Below are 20,468 nucleotides of genomic sequence, written 5' to 3'. Positions count from 1 at the left end.
TGATCCGTGTGACTCACGTAAGATTAGTTTTCCAAATGATGGTTGTATTTAAATTTGCAGCTTTAATGCAAAGCTGTCATGACTCAACCTCAGTTACCTTTTCAGAGAAGAGTAGACTCTTCCAAGGATCACATTAAACAGTTAGGATAGGATACAAAGAGTTATTTCCTGTCTAGCACTGTTATTCTGAATAGTAGTTACCATGAACTCTTTCTTCTTGTGATACAATCTGTTAAGACTGGAGGAAGGGGTTAAGAGAGAGCCAAACTTAAGACTCCTTCCACTGCAGAAAGGGACATAGGCCTGACTGCCCCCAGAATCCCTGAAGCCTTATCTGACGGTTCCCAATGCAGTCAGGGTGAGATTCTTGTAACATAGGTGACTAACAATAAAGCTTATGTTTGAGACTGTTCATGAGTGGTTCTGGTTGCTTTGCACCTGACATTCTTGATGTGTACAGGTAGACAATTTGTAGTGCAGATGGTTCCGAAATGGAAAAGTGCAGCGTGTGCATGCACATGCCCTCCAATATCAATGCATGTCAAGAAGTTTCTCGCCAGTACCCTATTTTTCTGTGTATAAAACACTATTTTTTCCTGCAAACACCTTGTTCAAAAATCAGGTGTGTCTTATACAAGTGCAGCATCTTATAGACAGAAAAATAATGGTAATCTCTGCAGCCCAGGGCATGCCTGTGTGGGTTGCCATGCTGTCTGGTGCAGGTGTCAAGTCCCTGTGGACTTGCCACTAACGGGAGGGGGAGGGGGCAAAATCATCAGCCAGCCAAACTTCCAGATTTGCCGGCTCAGCTGTTCAGTGCTCCGCCGAACAGCTGATCGGTGTGGAGAAACTCGCCAGTGTCTTATACAAGGGTGCGTCTTATAGATGGAAAAATACGGTAAGTGCTAAGAGATTGTATTTCAGATGCACATTCTGAGGTTTTCCAAAACAATTCTGAGAAACACAACGGGACACCTGCCACTCAAGACAACAGTACCATTCTGGGAAAAGCAAAGGCATCAATCAGAAGTTGGGGAAAATGTATGAATCGCCTTTATATTTCTTTAAACTGGTTGGCACGTGAATAACTGTGCATGACAAAATGAGCAGAGAGGTAGTGAGAAACCGTAGGGCATACCTGAACTCATATGAATAGGTACAAAGTTCTGATACTTCACATCAACAAATCTACCTACAGGAACTGAGGATATGTACCTGTCCCCAGCCAAAATTCATAGGTGATCTTAAGTTTGAGAATGAAATTAGAAAGACCTCCAAATGAGTTGTTTTAATTATCCATACATAGAATTAAGTAGTAGTTATTTTAGTCACAATGAAAAGCAAAAGTGGAATAACATGCCTAGTAACATTTATCATGGAACCAATCAGAAGAGAGATGACTTTGTTCTTAATTCTGAATGATGATCAAGATCTACTGCAAAATCTATTGGAAGTTTTAATATATTTGTACGTTACATTTTCCTGACATGAGCCAACCATGTCACATTTATCTTTTAACAAAAAACAAATCTTCAAAGGACAATACTGTATGAAAAACAAACTGATCTTAACCATCTCTTAATTGTACCATGCCCTAAAGGTCAACTTATGTATCGGAAGATTGGAAAATGGATAATATACAGGCCAACTGAAAAAAAAAAAAGAATCCAGGGGAATTCAGGATATTATAGTCTAGTTGATTTAGCAGGTCTTCCACCCAAATTGGTGGAAAATGTTATTAAAGATTAATTGATAAGCACATATAGGATGACAAGCCTTGCTGAAGAACCAGCAATATTCCTTTAAAGATAAGGCTTCTTTTTAAGCGTTCTTGAGTATTAACAAGGATGTGGAAAGGGGTTTGTTTAGATTTTTTAAGCAGCTTTGATGACATCTCTCTGGAAACAAATTTAGCAGAATGAGATAAAAGGTGAGGCGCTCTTATATTTTTAATAACTAGTTCAAGATCAGAATCCTATTCTCACGATGGAGTACAAACACTGTAATAGACCTATACCACTAGTTTATAAATGAGTTCTGAGGCACCAATAGTTAGCAGAAAATTTAGCTAGGTGGCTGGCAAACTAAATTATTTTGTATATATATCATAAGGACAAAAAGAACTGCTCTAAGAAACATTCTAGGAAGAATGTCAAGCAAGCACATAACAACAGGGCAGGAATCTTAATCTCTTATGCACGCTGTTGGGATCTGAATTGACAATAGCTAATCAAGAAAGGAGTCTTGAGGCTAGTGGTAAGTAGCTCAGTAAAAAAAAAAGGGGGCTGTACGTGCCTATTACTGTTAAAAAAAGAAATTCCATGTTGGACATCAGTAGAACAAGGGTTTTCAAAAAAGAAAAAAGAGAAAGAAGTAATTTTTTTTTCTACACAAATCCATGCAAGAGTGGCCATATTTAGAAGACTGTCCACACTCCTGAAAAAAATAAAATAAAATTTGGCGGCATTTAAAAATGGTTCACATTTTGTCATCCTTATCTTCAAAAAGGCAAATGGAAAACTTTCATCGAGATATATAAAGCTATGCATGAGGAGCTGAGCCTTTTTCACAAAGTCAAAATCTGGGTATTCCAATAAAACTAAGTGGTGGTGAACTAGGACAGACAAAATCTAGGTAACTAAGGTGGATAGTTAATCATGATCGCAGAGGCACCTATTGCTGGTGACACTAAAAATTCTGTAATGCTCAGGATCTGTTTGAGAACTTCCCCGAAGTTAAGCATATAACAAGCATTTGATATATTAATATAAGATTCTCTTAATGTTCTTATATCCTTTTTTTCTGATAGGCAATGAAGACACTACCATATATTCACGTATTAGATTGACACTGAGCTGTCAATGTTGTGTACAAGCTGACCACTAGTTGCTACTCCCAGTAGATATTAAGAGGCAATAACAATATCTGGATAAATCATACTGATCATATTAATTAATTTATAAAACTTTATGCTGTCATCTCTCCTATAATGCAACTCTAGGCAGATGATAAAAGACAAGTGGGAAAATAATGAAAATGTTAAAACTAATAAATTAGCTAATTATTATTAATAAGGATTCATATCAACACCTATTATCAGAGATTACAGGATTTAGGGATATGTTTCCTTAAAGAGTATATCATGAAAAGCATAATGTTTTCCATGATATTTTTTCCTTTGTTTTGCTTAAAGGTGTCCATCCACAATACACACAGAGACCCAAAATCCTTATCTAGCAAGCTTGAAGTGAAGCAGTTGCCTGAAGATATAATCTCATGTACCACAGGGCACTGTCCATGCTCTTCCCATAGTACTTTTGTACACATGGAGATACAGTGCTGTTTTCAGCCATGGCGCTATTGGATATGTTCATCTTATACAGGGTTTGACAATGTGCTCTAGATTAGGTAACAACAATGACATTCTGGGATACCTTCTGAAGTCTAATATGACCATGTCAACTATTTGAAGTGACATAATTTGCCCCATATGGCAAATGTTTTGAAACTATTACACCTAGATTTGACTGATATATCCTCATTTACGATAGCAAGCATGAACTCTTCTCTTAACAGATCTTTTTTTACAACTGTTTCTTCTTGGATGACACAAAGGCAGATGTTGCCATCAAAAAATATACAAGATACAAATTGGATACAGAAAGTAGTTTTTAAAAAAAATCATACATCTCAGTTGACAAAATGCCGAAGCGTACAAAGTTTACTGTCACCTCATTATATTACCAAGTGTGTATTGAAACGACAGCTATGATATGTTTTTAATGGGAAGGTATAAAAAAGAGCTCATTAAAACTGAATGTACTCCCCAAAAGTTTAGTTATGCTTTGCACTACAGGAGAGAATGGGTCCTCTAATTTGGGAACGGCCGCTGACAAAATAAGACTTCCATGCACAAACTGGTGCTCAGGACTGTATCCCAGGGATCGTCTCTCCTGCCTGTCCTACTAAGTCAGATTGGGGGAGTGTGCTTCAGGTTGCTACCTGATGGGACCTCAGAGGTCTGCTTTCCCGGAGACCAATCCAGTCCTTTAGAACAACCTTCCACCTGAGATCTGAGAGATCCCTACCCTTTTAGCCTTTCAGAGGGTCATGAAGACCTGGCTCTTTCCCCAAGGATGGCTAGGATGGGGGTTGAGCTGCAAGGATGCTTGATCTGGAACCTGGAGGGAAGGATTCCTTTGTTTTTAACCATATTTTTAGGGATAGTTGTGAGCCCTCTAGAGTCATTATATGGGACCATATAAGTTCAGTAAGTAAGGAAATAAATAGGCAGGTGGGTAAGCAGGCAGGCATAAGGGATATGACAGGCACCTGTAACCCATTAAGCCTATGGGGTCCTTGTTAAAGCAGAGGTCATGCAAGTAATGGTGACCCAAAATCTACCCCCTCTAGTAAGGAAGCCCAGAAAGGACATTCCAAGGATAGACAAAAATCTTAAACAACGTAGTACACTGCCTTTCCCAGCTGTGATGCACTTACGTACTTAAGAAATGGTTAGCACGAGACTTCTAGAAGAAATTTTTCCAATCAACTTATTCTCTCAAAGTTTGGTAAATAAGAGTAATAATATTAGTTCAAAAAAGAGCAAGCATACCAGGCCTAAAGATGGAGCCCAGAATAAAGCCGACTCCTGAACTGTGGAGTTTGGTATCTGCTTTTGTTAAGTATACATTAAAGTAGAAAACTCTACATTAAAGGGATCAATTCTTCATTTCCTTCGTCAACAAGCCAAAAATATAAAACAAGGATGCAAAGTTTTTTCAAATCTTGCTGAAGGACAAATCCCAGTAGCCTCACCTAGTATGTTGTAAGTTGTTATTCAGTAACATCTGGAGATACAAGTTACTCACCCCAATCTTTAGGAGAATGGTTTTCTTCCCAATCTCCACAATATTGAGAAAGTTACTACCACCCTGATTAATAGGAACTGGAAAAAAATAGCTTCCTAATCAAAGGTATAGCATCTTTTTCAGCATCTCTACATGATTTTATATACAAAACTCAACAGACAAACAGCTAAAAACAAATAATCTTTGATGAAAGGCAATGGGGCTTTTATTCAGCTTAAGAAACCTGCAGTAAGCCAGTAACCAGATATTATATTGAACCAATGGTCAAAAGTTATAGTAAAAAAAAAAACAAGAAGTGATTGTATGACATTCACATTTTTTAAAAAAACCTTTTAAATTATTTTATTATCTTATCGTTTTATATATACTAATCAGTTTTTAACTGTGCATTTTTGTGTGTATTTCAGTAGCCACTCAAACTACCTTTCGAAGTAAGGTGAATTTTAAATCCAATTTCTAAATAGAAGGTGAAACTCTACTCTTATGAAAGGGCAAAACTGATCTCTGGGAATTAATGCCACAGTTATTTTACTTCACTTTCCTAAAATTTAAAAAAAAAAGAGCAAACAAAGTTTAAAATTATGTCTCATCCCTTATATTCTTCAATTAATAAATTAAAACGCAAGCTCTTACAGCATAATATTGTCACGTACTTAAGCATTACTTTTTGAAAATATGATGCAAAAAAATTTTTTGAATACCCATGCGGAATAGACAGAAAATATATGTATTAAAAAATCTGCAAAATTAGGTTTCCAAATCCCAAGGACAACAGCAATTCCTTCACACCTGACCTACAGTTCTTAAATATCAACTGTTAAAATTTTCAACAGTTAGTAGCAAAATGCTGTCAGGGCACACAGCAAAGTAACATCTGTTCTACTGTGAGAAGTGCCTCGTGCTTTGTGCAAGGAGATAGCTTTTTTGTGACAGTTTGCTTCAGAAAACCTTTAGGACATGTTCGTCACCAAACCTTCCATGTTATCATCCCGTTCATTTGATATATTCAGTGACAGTTTAAGTCACAATCATTTGGGCTTGCTTCAAAATTATTTTAACTGAGCCGACACAAACTCACTGAAGAGTTTTGCGAGTCCTGCGGCCTCAAACTCATGTTGCAGCTCATCCAACGTTGAGTATTCTTTGACTTCAAATGCCTGAAACCTACATTGTACCAGAAAGACTTCATGAATATGCCAACTTCTTTGTCAGAATATAATTATCAATTCAAAGCTGGTTTTCTAGCTGAATGCAACTAAATCATACCTTCTGTGTTCAGCCTGTACTTTTGTTTCAAAGAGTACGCACATCATTTTCTCTTTACACTTCTTTCCGCTCGAATCCACATCCACTTTGCTAGTTTTTTGGAGCATAAGGTATTCCTAAATCAGAAAAAAAGACTCATAGTTCAACAACATTAATATACATTATCCATAATAGCCCAAGGACAAATATTACTGACAGAAAAAACGTATTTCTTGAATGGATTTCTAAATACATCTTGGCTGAAACCCGTAAGTCAATTCTTTGCCATTTTATTAATGGCAGGATTATTGTTGCTAGTAAATAACCTTACCAGTGTAAAGTATGACGATGTTGCACTTACATTTTCATGTGACATGTGAAAGGCATACACTGAGTTGTACAAGTTTATGAACAACTGCACGAAGATTTCCAAAGCAGCTTTCCTGAGCATCTTTAGCACTCTTATAAAAAGTAGGATTATACCTGATGCAGTTCCTTTCCAATTTATCCTACTTCATATGTTAACTCGTATGAAAAATAAACAGATTTATATAACTAATTTCTGAGTTATACTCCCCAGTCTGCTGCAATGAATATTTAAAATGTTTCTTCACTCGGCCACAGATGTATTTCTTATATCATCTCCCTGAGCAAGGATAGGCAACTTGTGTAAACACATGCACACAGAATTTTTTTTTCCCCCAATACACATTTTCTCCTACTACACCTGAGTGGGTGTAGTAGTAATGTCAACTTAGTTTTTTTCTGCTTCAAGTGTTTGTTTTCTATTACATGAATTAAACCTACTTGAGTATTAACATACTGGGTTTTTTTCTTGTGTTTTTTAAAGATTAGCTCTAGGGCCTAGAGAAAAGAGGAAGAGGTTGGTTTTTTTGGCCATGACATGAAAGCTCTTCCAAACTCATCCTCTCTAACAACACAAGGACCTTCTATTTAATACTTGGTACAAACCATGTTGCACGGTTTGGCCATGTGATTTCCATCTTTTTCACAAACAAGAATAACAAAAAGGCAAGCTGTTATGGCAAGTTCTTCAGCTCAGAGCTATTACATTCCATTCTGAAATGGTGAAGAGCCCCAGAATGACTTTAGTTTATCATCAAACAACAAAAGTCCTTCCAAATTTAGAACTCCCGGATGCACACATTCAAATCTTGCCGAAGTTTTTTTTAGCAAGCCTGTTTATATGTAGTCGTCATCTTATGATCAATCCCTTAATGATCATTTGAAGTTCTATTGGACCTTCCTCAAAAGGCATTTACCACCCGGTACCAAACTTTCAACAACTGGACCCTCCCCCGTGGTCCCATCACTGCAATTTGTCTGCTCAGCAACCAGCCTCCATTTAGTGGCCATTTGCAGTATCCTGCAGTCACATATTTTTTTTACTGAAAACCAGGGTTTACTTTGGTTTTTTGGGAAAAAACACCCCATAGCTAATAATGGGTTTGCTTAACAACCAGGGCATTTGTTTAATGAGTATGAATTCACTTAACAACTATGGTGATTTGACTGAACAATTGCCACAAAAATGGTCATAAAATCATAAAATCAGGTCGTAAAATCATGGGCAGGCTCCAATACGGTCGTAAATCGAGGACTACTTGTATTATCCCAATAAGCTGAGACTACACGTCACTAAAATAAAATGTTTTAGTGTTGTTTGTTTTGTACCCTATGTTTTAAATGTATTATTTATTCTGTGTAATTTGCTGAGAATCTTTGTGATTGTGGCAGGGTAGAAATAAGAATCACATATAGGGAGGGAGGGAGGGAGGGAGGGAGGGAGGGAGGGAGGGAGGGAGGAAGGAAGGAAGGAAGGAAGGAAGGAAGGAAGGAAGGAAGGAAGGAAGGAAGGAAGGAAGGAAGGAAGGAAGGAAGGAAGGAAGGGTTTCTTTGAAGTCAAGCTCAGCTCCATGCATTAAATTGTGGCAACCAAAGATGAAAAGTATAATCTGCTCTCTTTCAAGTCAAGTTCAGCTTTTGGTGATATATTTTATAGATACTTCCATGCAATTTTCTTGGAAATATAGTAATTTGGAACAGGTTTATCACTGGCTGTTTTTTTTATTTTTTATTTGACTTTCCAATCTACGATAGAGTAGTCCGGAATTCTCTGAAAATCTGCTAAAATTACAGATAAAGACTACATAAGCGGTACCAACCTCTTTATGCTTATTTAGGAGGCAGGTCCAGGAGGTTTAATAGCCTTACTTCATTTTAAGTAAAACAGGATTGCAACCTTATGTCATTTCTTGACAGTGAGAACAATCAACCAGTGGAACAGCTTGCCTTCGGAAACTGTGGGTGCTCCATCAACTGGAGGCTTTTAAGAAGAGACTGGACAGCCACCTGTCTGAAATTATATAAGGTCTCCTGCTTGAGCAGGGGGTTGGACTAGAAGACCTCCAGGGTCCTTTCCAACTGTGATATTCTGTTCTATTCACGTATTACATAGTGATCAGATTAATAAGACTTGAGCGGTGCAAATTTATGCCCTACTAAAAAAAAGCCTAAAAAAGAACGATGCCATCCATTCTTATTAAGATTTGCTCTGAGTATACTACAGAGTTGACTGGAGAACAAAATAGTGAAACCAAAACTGTGGTAACCGAAAGCTTTTGCGAATGCAAATTGCTCACAAAATGGCATTAAACTAAAAAACAGAAAGTTCCACTTTGACATTTAGGAATAATTCACATTTAGGAGTTGTTCAATTTTCCCATCTGTCAGTTTGCATATATATTTCCATATAAAATTCCAGCCGACTCATAGGGCTGTAATTATTATCCAGATCTAAATAATATAATCCATTTCTGAACACAACTTTCTACCAGTTACATTTCATTGGCCATGAAGGCATGACAGAATACTAAATTTGTCATGATTCATCCATAATTCCATACATCACAATGGAAGATACGTGTTGGCCTATGTATAATCGTCCATTCTTGGTTACAGGAATAGCATCCATTAGTTCGAGTGAAGCAGCTGCCTATGGTAACACAAATGGGGTGTCATAAAAGGGCAGCAACTTTTTCATGATTAATTAATGCATTAGTATTTCGTTTACTGCTAGAAAGTGTGAAGGGCACTTGGGTGGTGAGGCTACCGTATTAACTGGGGAAAAAGCCCGTTCACCACTGTATGTCAAAAAGCCATTGTCTCAACCAATATTTCTCAACGTTGGCAGCTTGGGTGGTCTTCCACATACCTAGACCATCTAAATCTATTTCTTGACCTTAGCAGCTTGAAGGTGTCTGGACTTCAACTCTTGAGAAATCCCCAGCCAGCATGCTAGCTGGGGAATTCTGGGAATCAAAGTCCATGCATCTTCGAGTTGCCAAGACTGAGAAACACTAACCTAGACTCCCCAAAGAGTGGACAACCACAGAGGTCACCCCAAATTTCTCCTATCGTGTATCTGCTCACCCGGGTGTGAGGCTAATGTAAGCAAGTGGAAGAAATTCTACCCAATCTGTTGTTATTGCTCATTTGGGAGTTCTTCACCTGAGTGGAAGGGACACTGGTGAAGTTGTTATGGCTGACTCTTTCTCAGTGCTAGCCTTGCAAATCCAATATTAAACATTGCTGTGGATGTAACTTTTATGGAGAGGGAACCTGGAGGACAGAGGGAGAAAACAATCAGAGGAAGGTTGGGTTTTGTGCGAAAATCAGCAACTAGGATATCTCTCATGGTTAATGCTACAAGCAAAATTCTCAAATATTCATTCTCATTCAATGGTATACCAGCCACAAAGAGCAAAGCCTACACCTTAATGTCCCGCTTGTCTCCTTGAAGAAGTATGAGAATCATCTTGCCCATAAACATCAATCTTCCCGCCAGATCAAGATCTCTACACCATTTTTCGACCGTTTTGATATATTTTCCTTTGGCTCTCATATGGTCTAAATGCAAAAGGGCAGTCCAGACATCATCCTCGGCTGTTTTCACTGACGGAGTACTTTGCCCACTGCAGGCTGGGATTTCAGCTTCTTCAACCACAGACTGAAAATTCTGCTTTATCCAGAGGATCAACTCATGTACCATGGGCTGAGACAAATGGCTTGCTGCTTCTTCAAGCAATCTTGCTCTCACAGCCAGACACTGTGTCCTTGTGAGTTGTTCAGAATGAAGAGAGATGTTTGGCAAGCTTGATGGGTAACTGAGTGGTAAATGAAACAACAACTTTAATAATATGTCCGTTCCCAAAGGTCCTTTCACACTGGTCTGGATCCTGAATGAGATTCCCTTTGTTTCTGAAAAGAATTCAAAATAATAATAACCAACAGAGGATCAAATGAAATGTTCTCCACAGTTTATTAGTTATTTGCTGTTAGGAAAGCTCAAACAGTAATCAATACTTTATGCAACTATGGATTCTTTTGTGCAGGGCCATATGGTTTTATTTCAGACTGGGGGGTGGGGTGTCAGGGGATAATGATACATGAAAAGTAATGCATCATAGCTAAAAGATGTATTATAACAGTTAAAGCTTATATAGAAATACAGGTAGTCCTCGACTTACAACCAATTGCTTTGCAACTATTCGAAATTCTGATGGACCCACCTAGGCGGTACTTACGACCCGGTATTGAAGTTCTGATGGTCAGGCTACTCCCCATGGTCATGTGACTGAACATTTATGGCCGTTTGCAGTGTCCCCTGGCTATGTGATTGCATTTTACCACTTTCTGTCCAAACCCAGCATTTAATTCCAGTTGTTGGCAAAGCCAACCCACAACAAATCATGGAATCACTTAATGACCACAGGAGTCACTTAATGACACTGGCAGAAACTGTGGTGTTTACTTAGCAACTACCACACAAAAAACCCTGCAAAATCAGATCAGTCACGTGGTTGACCTGCTTCATGATAGTCATGAGTTACAACCAGGATGGGCAGGCTCCATTACGGCCATAACTTGAGGACTACCTGGAAGCCCTCTGAATTCAGTGAGATTTGTTTCTGAGTAAACTTAAGTGGATACGTGAAATTCTTGGCCTACGTATGGTAAGTACTAAACCAGGCAATAACACAGATAGTCCAGTTCATTTAGTGGCCGTTTGAAAATACAACAGCACTGAAAAAAAGTGACTTGTGATCGTTTTCCACACTTATAACCATTGCAGCACCCCCATGGTCACATGATCAAAATTCAGACACTTGGCAACTGACTCATATTTATGACGGTTGCAGTGTCTCAGGATCATGTGATCCCCTTTAGTGAACTTCTGACAAGCAAAGTCAATGGGGAAGACAGATTCACTTAACAATTGTGTTACTAACTTAGCAACTGCAGTGATTCACTTAACTGTGGCAAGAAAGGTCATAAAATGGGGTGAAACTCAGCTAACAAATGTTTCACTTAGCAACAGAAAGTTGGGGTTCAATTGTGGTCTTAAATTGAGGGCTAAAATATCCAAGTATTTGTTGGGAAAGTAGCTGAGATAAAATTATTAGTTGCTAACTGATTTTTGGATACAACTTAGCCAGCCTTTTTGGTCTCAACTGTGAAATTTTAATTAGTTTAAAACTTGGTTTTAGACAACTTGCTTGTCTTAATGTGAACTTGAATGAGACAGAAACAAATGTGTGAACTTGTATCAAATGGACTATCTTCCATCAGGAGTTGCACTTAGTTGACACACTTTCCACCATTGAAAAAATTATTCTTCAAGTTTTATGAGGTAGATTAACATTTCTTTACATGATTTTAATTGTTTCGTTCTATTTTTTTAAAAAAATAGCTGCCCCAAATACCATATTGAGTAGAAAAGTAGGATGTTAGTTGAAGTAATAAAGCAAGATAAATATAGGAAACTGCAAGTTGCATTGCATCTAATAATGATTAATTTAAATCTTTGTATTTTCCAATAACTATTTAAAGTAACAATTAAAGAGCCAACTACTGTATGTGTTAAAAATAATAAAGAGTGTGAGATTAAATAAGGCTCACTTGAACAATTCTTGGTGTCTTATACTTACTGTAGATGTACTCATGTTTTTATCAGCTGTTCTTTTAGTAGTCAGACATCAACAAACTGCCAGGCCCACTTCGTATTTTTATTTTAAAGATAGTAAGGAGTTAGGGAAATAAAAAAATAAGTGTGGATTACTAAATATCTAAAGTAATACAGAAGCCTTATAGTTGCATGGGGACCAATGGTCGGAATATGCAGGGATGGGTGGCTGTAAAGGAGCTATTAGCTTTGTTCATATTTTGAAAATGATTGGGCGGAAAAATTTTCATCAGTATTCAAAGTATGAATCAAGAGTTATCCCACTCAAAACGTTAGAATCTGACATCCTCCAATGAAACTGATGGACAGATTCGTGACAGATAAAGGAAACGTTCCTTCACACAACATATACGTGCAAATGCTGTCACCAAACAGAAGGAAGATTTGAAAGGAGAATCAGACAACCTCATGAAGATCAATCATCTAGCAATAATTAATAGCCCTGTCAGTGTCAAAAGTAAGAAAAGGGATGGGAACTTTCCAGGTGCATGTGCATGCACACAACCACACACATTGTTCTTCTCCAAACTGCATTGATCTTGAAGTAAATACAGGATTTTTGAAGTAAATACTTTTCTTTGTCTTAGATAGAGTGGCTTTCGCTTATCTACCCACTTGCTATCTACGAAGAGACATTTCTAAATGGAGCATTTTATGGTTTACTAACCACCTGGATCTCCCTCCTTCCTTGACTCACACAGATTTTCCTTATCAGAACTTTGATCAGGACTTCCTTGATTCACGCATATATATATATATATATATGAATTCCATTAGACAGCTTCAGAACTTTCACTCCTTGACTTACTTTCAGTCTAGAGAGGAAGAAGAGAAGAAGTGAAAAAAAAATCACTCTTTCTCAAACCTTTGAGAAGTCGTCCACCTTTGTCAAGCTGTCCTTTCTGATGCTTTTCTGGTCTGCTCTTTCCAAATCAGCTGTTTCTTCCACCTGCTAGTTCAGTGATGGTGAACCTTTTAGAGACTTGGGTGCCCCAAAACTGGCCCTGCCCCCGCCCCATGTCGCTCCCATCCCACCCGCTCCGCCCCTGCCCCGCCCGTCCACAGGGCCATTCATCGCCTGCATGACCTGCCACAGATGGCCCAGCCGGACCAGCAGCACCATGGCCACACCCTCTGATTGTGCACCGCAGCAGCATCTGCGCACGATGGAGTGCGAGGACGGAGTCTTGTCCCTACTGCCCAGCTGCCATGTCCTTGGCTGTGCTGCTCCGCACGGGCTATGTTCAGGGGCGACTCTCCTCTGAGGGGGTTGCTGGTGAGGAGAGGGCTGCAGGGGAAGGAGGGGGCTGCAGGGGGAGGTGGGTCTGGGACGACGGCACACGTGCCCACAGAGAGGGCTTTGAGTGCCGCCTCTGGCACACATGCCATAGGTTCGCCACCACTGTGCTAGTTCATGCCACATATCTCTCTTTCTCATCCTGCCTGCTCCTGCTGGGTGCTCAGCTCCTCCTCCAACCACGTCTGGATTTATACAGCACCTCCAGTCTATACACAGCAGAAATACGATATCCACAGTCTCCAGCAGCTTTCCTCCATTGCCTAACAAATCCACTTCTTATACAATTCCACCAGTAGGCAGAAGCGCCTACTCTCCTGGGTCTTAATTAGGCAAGAGATTTATTGTTGTCTACATCAGGGGTCCCCAACCCCCGGGCCATGGACCAGTACCGGGCCGCGGCATGCCAGCAACAGGGCTGCACAAACAAAGCCCCACCCACGGGATGCAGGCAGCACATAAAGCCATGCCCCCTCTAGTCCGCGGAAAAATCTCTCTCCATGTAACTGGTCCCTGCTGCCCAAAAGGTTAGGGACCCCTGGTCTACATGACACTTAAAACAGAGGCCAATTTTATACTCTGCCACAGTCAGGGTATCTCAGCCAGCCACAGTCAATTAAATGGAAATTCCATATTTATGGATAGGAATAATCCTGAGTATTTGTACAGAGAGATATACCAGAGGGAAGAGCTGATGCTTGTCCTGTTGCATGAAGAATGCTCTCAGATGGGGTAATATATAATGAAATAGAAAAATGGATTTTTACGCTGCCTGGAGTAGAGATATTACTATATATGGGGTTTTGCTACAAACATAAATAGCTAGTCAAAATAACAGCCATGAGTCTAATACAAGACTTATTATTAGTTTGCTAGGCTCATTCCATTTTTTCTCCAGGAATTTAAAGTGAGAATCTCCATCCATTTTTATCCTCACATCAGCAGTCTTGTGAGTTAGGTAAGCTGGGGGGAAATATAGGCCATAAAATTAAGCAGAACCTTCCATGCTAGGAGCATATTTGAACCCCTGGATTAGGTCACATATTAACTGTAGTAAAATAGGTTTCCCAGATCACACTTCCATGAGAGTAGGCTGAACCTAAAAAAAACTAAGTACAGATAGTCCTCGTCTTATGATCACAACTGAGCCCCAAATGTATGTTGCTAAGCAGGACAGTTGTTAAGTGAATTTTGCTCCATGATACCATTTTTCTTGCCACAGTCGTTAAGTGAATCACTGCAGGTGTTACATTGTAACACGGCTGCAGCGTATAACACAGTCGTTAAATGAATCTGTCTTCCCCATTGACTTTGCTTGTCAGAAGATCGCAAAAGGCAATCACTTGACCTTGGGACATAGCAACAGTCATAAATATGAACTAGTTGCCAAGCATCTGAATTTCGATCACGTGGCCATGGGGAGGCTGCAACGGTTGTAAGTGTGAAAAACAGTCCTAAGTCACTTTTTCAGTGCCGTTATGACTTTGAACGGTCACTAAATGAGCTGTTGTTAATTGAGGACTACCTGTAACAATATGTGCAACTTGCTTGAAAATATAAATCATCTCTAAGCAATAACCCACCCGGTAGCAAGAAGCATGGTTAAGAACGTTCTACAGAACGCTGCTACCTTACATCTATCATAAATAAGGGAGAATCTAAATATATGAGACTATAGGACTGAACTTATGAGCCAGGAAACCTCTAGCTCAGGGGTAGGCAACTTTGACTCTTTTATGACTCGTGGACTTCAACTCCCAGAATTCCTGAGCCATGCTGGCTCAGGAATTCTGGGAGTTGAAGTCCACGAGTCATAAAAGAGTCAAAGTTGCCTACCCCTGCTCTAGCTGAATTCTCACCTCCACTGTAAACTTCATGAGTGCTCGAAAGTTTGAGAACCCTTTTGAATTTTCAATATTGTTGTATAAATGACCTAAAACATGATCTGTTCTCTACACATTTGTCTATGCATATAAAGAGAACCCAGTTAAACCAGTGAATCAAAAACACTACACTTATTCATTTATTCATTGAGGAAATTCATTGATCTACCAAGATGTATTCTACCAATACATCTTGGTAGATTACATCCTCTGCCATATTAGCAAATTGCAAATTCGCTTTACAGGTCCCCAAACTCTTCAACTTATCATTCCCTTCACTTTGTTCGTCAACACCCCCCCAAAAAAATGTATTATATGAAAATAATTTAATAAATACTATTTTAACACTAGTAGTACAATGAATAAGAACAACATTAGGCGGATAAAAATGCCAAATATAGTCTGGTTGATTGTGATGAACCATAAAAAAAAAATTAGCAAGCAAAGCAGATAACGAGAAGACCTGGTAATGGCTAAGAACAAGAAAATTGACAAAAGAGACAAAGGAGCTAATTCTGGCTGCATACAAAGCCAGAACCGAGAAAACTGCAACAGAAAGGAAACGCTGCCTCTCCAATAATTTGAAGAACCAGTGGACCACCCAGTTACCTGCTACAAGAGGATTGCCCAGACTGACTTCAAACAATGGCTGGAAAGTAGGAACAATGATGCGCTGGAATATCTGCAAGAAATACCATTTGCTTGCAAGCAAGAACTAGCAGAACCACAGAATAAACACAGCAATAAAAAAATGAAAAAGCTAAAGTGCTGGATAGTGGATGTTGCAGTACCTGGAGAGAACAGAAGAGAAGAGAAAGAGCTGAAGAAAATGCAAAAACCTGCAAATGCAAGTAGAATGACTATGGCAAAAGAATGCAAAGATAATACCAAGAGTAACAAGTGCTTTGGGTGCAACTCAGTTTTACCTAGAACAGGAAGGACTAAAAAGATGAATAAAAATGTCAAATCCAGTCTAAACATCTGGCTGACTGTGCAACAAACAATAATGGTTATAATGTAGAATGCACTGATATATGTAACGAACCAAGGATAGTCCCATTGACCCTTGGGGTCCATATTTACTACATTAGAGAAACTGCGGGGATTTTTAAAAATGACTTCAAAAAAGTAGACAACAATCAGATAAATCCATATAAGCAAGAGGCAACTTTTTAAAGCAGATCACAGTACCTGATTTGTAATGTCCTGTTTCCTGAGAGGGATAATAGCTAACATAAAACAATATCGTAACGGTCCTTTTGTGAAATTAAAATAGGACAAAGGACCTCATCTGTTTCTGACTAAAAGAGAAAAATAATTAGGGAGTGAGATGAAAGATGCTCTTTTTCAGATCCTTGCTGTTTTTTGCTCTTTGATGTGTTTCAGCTACTTCACCCCATTTCTTCAAAAAGTTGCTAAAATGTCAAGTTGATTCATTCTTCGGGGAGAAGACAGATTTGAAAGATTCAGCGGAGCTGTCCCAAGCTTCAGATGAGTTCTTTTGAAGTGGCTTGTCTCTGCCCTACCTCCCAAGTTTTATCCTTTTTCCACTGATCTCAGCCACCCGCCCCCCCACCATGACTGCAACAGCTTCGCAACCTTCAGTGCCCTCTATAAACAACAGACAAAGCTATTTAATGAGTGACACAAACTGAAATGATTTAGGCAGCTCTGAGAATGACTAATGGGAGGCAAGGCAAAATTTTCAAAGAGCCTTCACAGTCATACCTTTATATACTATATAGGAGTGCGATGCCACCACCCCACTGATATATAAACCAGCCTTTCCTAGCTTGGTACCCTCCAAACATCTCTGAACAACCAGTCCCCAAATCTCCACCCAGACTGTGGAAGACTGCTTCAAGCACTACAAGCACATTCATCTCAAGATACTTGATTTGTCAAAAGGGATTGGGTCAACTACCGTATTTCTCCGAAAGACCAGGGCTTATATTAATTTTTGACCCAAAAAACGCATTAGGGATTATTTTCAGGTGATGTCTTATTTTTTCATGTACAACCATCTATATGTATTCAAATAAATAATGTCAATAATATTTATTTATATTTAATTATATATTAATATGAATATTTTATAATTCAATACATGCGTCCATCTGGCTGACAATCTGAACTGGGGCTTATTTTTGGGGTAGGGCTTATATTGTGAGCATCCTGAAAAAAAATCGTGCTAGGGCTTATTTTCCGGTTAGGGCTTATTTTCAGGGAAATACGGTATTTTTCAATGCCCCGTAAGAACAGGACCTAATTCACCAGGAGATCCATTTACCAGGTAGTAGGATGTCCTGACTGCATCTACCCAGTGATGTAGCCATAGACTTGGTCTTTGGTAAGGCAAGATGGGGTTCACAGGCATGGACCTGGAAGGAAGCTGGCCTCTGTCCATAATCCCTCCTTCTGATTATATACAGGTCTAGTAATAGAGAGAATTGGAAATAATTTTGCTGATTTGCTGATTAACTTCTCAGAAATGGTATCAGGATTGCCTTTTTCATAGCAGCAAGGTTGTTCAACTACATACAGTTTATCACACAATGTAGTGTGTGTGTGTGTGTGTGTGTGTGTGTGAGAGAGAGAGAGAGAGAGAGAGAGAGAGAGAGAGAGAGAGAGAGAGAGAGAGAGAGATTAGAAAACACTATAGCAGCTATACCTACTGAAATGATGGCAGCCCAAGATGGAAAAATAATAATAAAATAATAAAATGCCATTGCAATTTAAGAACTAAAACTTAATGACATAACATTTGTTAAGTGCATCGGATGACATAATCTCCAATCTATATTAACATATTATTTGGACATCTTACAGATATGTAAGCAGAGTCTGAATGAAGAAATAATACCAAAGCATTGTGCTTGTTTTACTTATTTCATAAACAAAGTCATTCAACACGTGCTGTTATTATTATTGTGATGATCTATTAAAACACCTCGACTCCTGCTGATGGAAAATACTGTGATAAACCTGTTAGCTGGTTATGCCACTTTTAGCTCTGACAGCTGCTACTGATGCTGTGAGTTTGTAATTTCTGCAAGTTGTCACATTGCTATATAAGAATTAGGCCCATTCCTCCATTAGGACCAGCTTAACACAGAGACATTTCAGGGGTTTGCCACAATACTTCAATGGGACAAGATCTAGACTTTGATCTAGCCATCCCAAGCCAATTGGACAACTGAATTAATTATTCTTAGTTCTCTTTGTGCCAAAAGTGCTTCTTCAAAAGGCAACTGGACTTTGTTTTTTTCCTTGAAGACGATTCGCCAAGCTGAAGAAGCTTCTTGGATGAGAAGCGAAACGTCTTCAAGGAAAAAAACAAAGTCCAGTTGCCTTTTGAAAAAGCACTTTTGGGATAATCATCACCTGGATGACTGAGAATCTCCAGAGCAGGGGTAGGTAACCTTGGCTCTTTTATGACTCGTGGACTTCAACTCCCAGAATTCCTCAGCCAGCATGGCTCAGCTTGGAAACCTCTCCCTTTCCCCTCAGCATGGCTGGCTTAGGAATTCTGGGAGTTGAAGTCCACGAGCCATAAAAGAGCCAAGGTTGCCTACCCCTGCTCCAGAGACATCTTAGTTCCCTTTTTCGTGGGAGTGGTAGAAATTCTCAGGATCGGACAAACAAGACCTCAGGCACAAGAATTAACAAGAAATTGGAATGAGGGAAGGCTGGATGGAATGTTTTAGAGATTTGTATGGGAATGATGATGATGATGCGCCAAAGAAGGGAGTTGAAACACATGCTGTGTTTCCAGCAAAGAAAAAAAATGGTGAAAAGGAAGTCATAAAAGCTATCAAAATGCTTTTTCAAATGGCAAAGCTGCAGATGTAGATGGATGTTGATGAAGTAATGTTAAAAAATGGAGTGTCTTGTTCCCCTTACAAACAGGAAAAGGCAGCAAGAGAGAATACATGTGAAAGGAAGAGGGTGAAGACAGGCCCTCCCTAATAGTTCACAAGATTATATTGTAGACGTAGAAACCTCAGTCTGCCAAGATCTTGTCTATAAGTGTGAAAACAATAAAGAACTCAGCTTGGAAGAACAGCCACGTGTCATTCTTGATTTTTGGGCCTGACAGAAATATATTTCACTTTAATAACATATTATATTGGAAGTGCTATCTGAGATAGAGAGCAGTATATTATTGTACTGTTGACATTTACTGTGCTAATAAGCTGAATTCTTGCACACACTTTCACACTGCTTGCAAACGCATGCTTATCCCAGCAAATAGTGCCGGCACACTTAAAATGGTTTCCCGTGTTTGGTGTCAGCTTCAGATTCCACATCTGCAAACTTTCTGTGTCATGTATTCATTCTGCATTGCTCAGAGTAATCCACAGAAATCCACATTTTGATGAACATTTACATATATGACGAGCTGGATGAGCAAACCCTAGCAGAGAACAGAACAGATTAATAAGTAAATTATGTCATTCTATCCGCAACGTTAATCTTGGGGGAATAGGCAAATAAAGAAAAACAAGTCTTTGTTAATTAGCTTATTTAAATTCATACACACATCGTTTTCAATCAATCTTCTTCTGAATGTTAACCATGTAATTTTAAGCTTTGAGAAATTCATGTTTTTATATACCATGAGTGGAAGGGGGAAAGCCCCTCACATCCTCTCCCAAGTCAACAGTCCTCAAAAGATCTGTCCCCTGGTCTTCTAAGATCTCTTTATTTAACTCAGCCATCTTGTAGAAAAGTATCTCCCAAACATAAGCTGACTTTTAAAAAAGATTTTCAAGATACCAGTTTCTGAGTAGTTGGTGATATGGGGAGCTAAAGAGACTTCCCTTGATAGTTAAGGGAAGTCAATTTCCATTTTTCATTTTGCACATGTGAACATTTTAATCTACTCAGCTGGGCACAAAAGCACCTTTTTACCAGCAGGGAAATAGAAGAAGCTGCTCTCTACCATCCTCTTTAGTTTATGGGATGTTCTCTTATCATTTTGGAGGGGGGCAGTTCTGAGCTAGTGGACTCAGCACCAAGCTACACCACCAGCATTTTATTTTCTAACAATGTCTCTGATCCCATAGCATTATTAAAACATGAATAAGTGGAAAGGTAGGCTATGCTAAGACCGCTCTTTGGCA

General features: G+C 39.0%; 1 protein-coding gene across 8 annotated transcripts in view; it reads right to left on the bottom strand.

Annotated features, from left to right (window-relative positions):
• RWDD3 (RWD domain containing 3) overlaps window positions 1-20,468 on the bottom strand; it is a 295,791-nt gene that overhangs the window by 264,150 nt on the left and 11,173 nt on the right. For 6 of the 8 annotated variants that reach the window (XM_039339788.1, XM_039339790.1, XM_039339787.1 and 3 more), the window contains exons 2-3: window positions 9,913-10,397; window positions 6,138-6,253 (exon numbers count right to left, since the gene is read on the bottom strand). In XM_039339788.1, the coding sequence (XP_039195722.1) occupies window positions 6,138-6,253; window positions 9,913-10,397 (601 nt within the window). Of the gene's footprint in view, window positions 1-1,273; window positions 6,036-6,137; window positions 6,254-9,912; window positions 10,398-20,468 lie in introns of those variants that run through there. The other 2 variants (XM_039339785.1, XM_039339793.1) reach the window with 1 other exon arrangement.

This window comes from Crotalus tigris, unplaced genomic scaffold, assembly GCF_016545835.1.
Source record: "Crotalus tigris isolate CLP2741 ecotype Arizona unplaced genomic scaffold, ASM1654583v1 scf7180000017739.2905288, whole genome shotgun sequence".
Taxonomy (NCBI): domain Eukaryota; kingdom Metazoa; phylum Chordata; class Lepidosauria; order Squamata; family Viperidae; genus Crotalus; species Crotalus tigris.
This window is presented reverse-complemented; position numbering and strand designations above follow the sequence as displayed.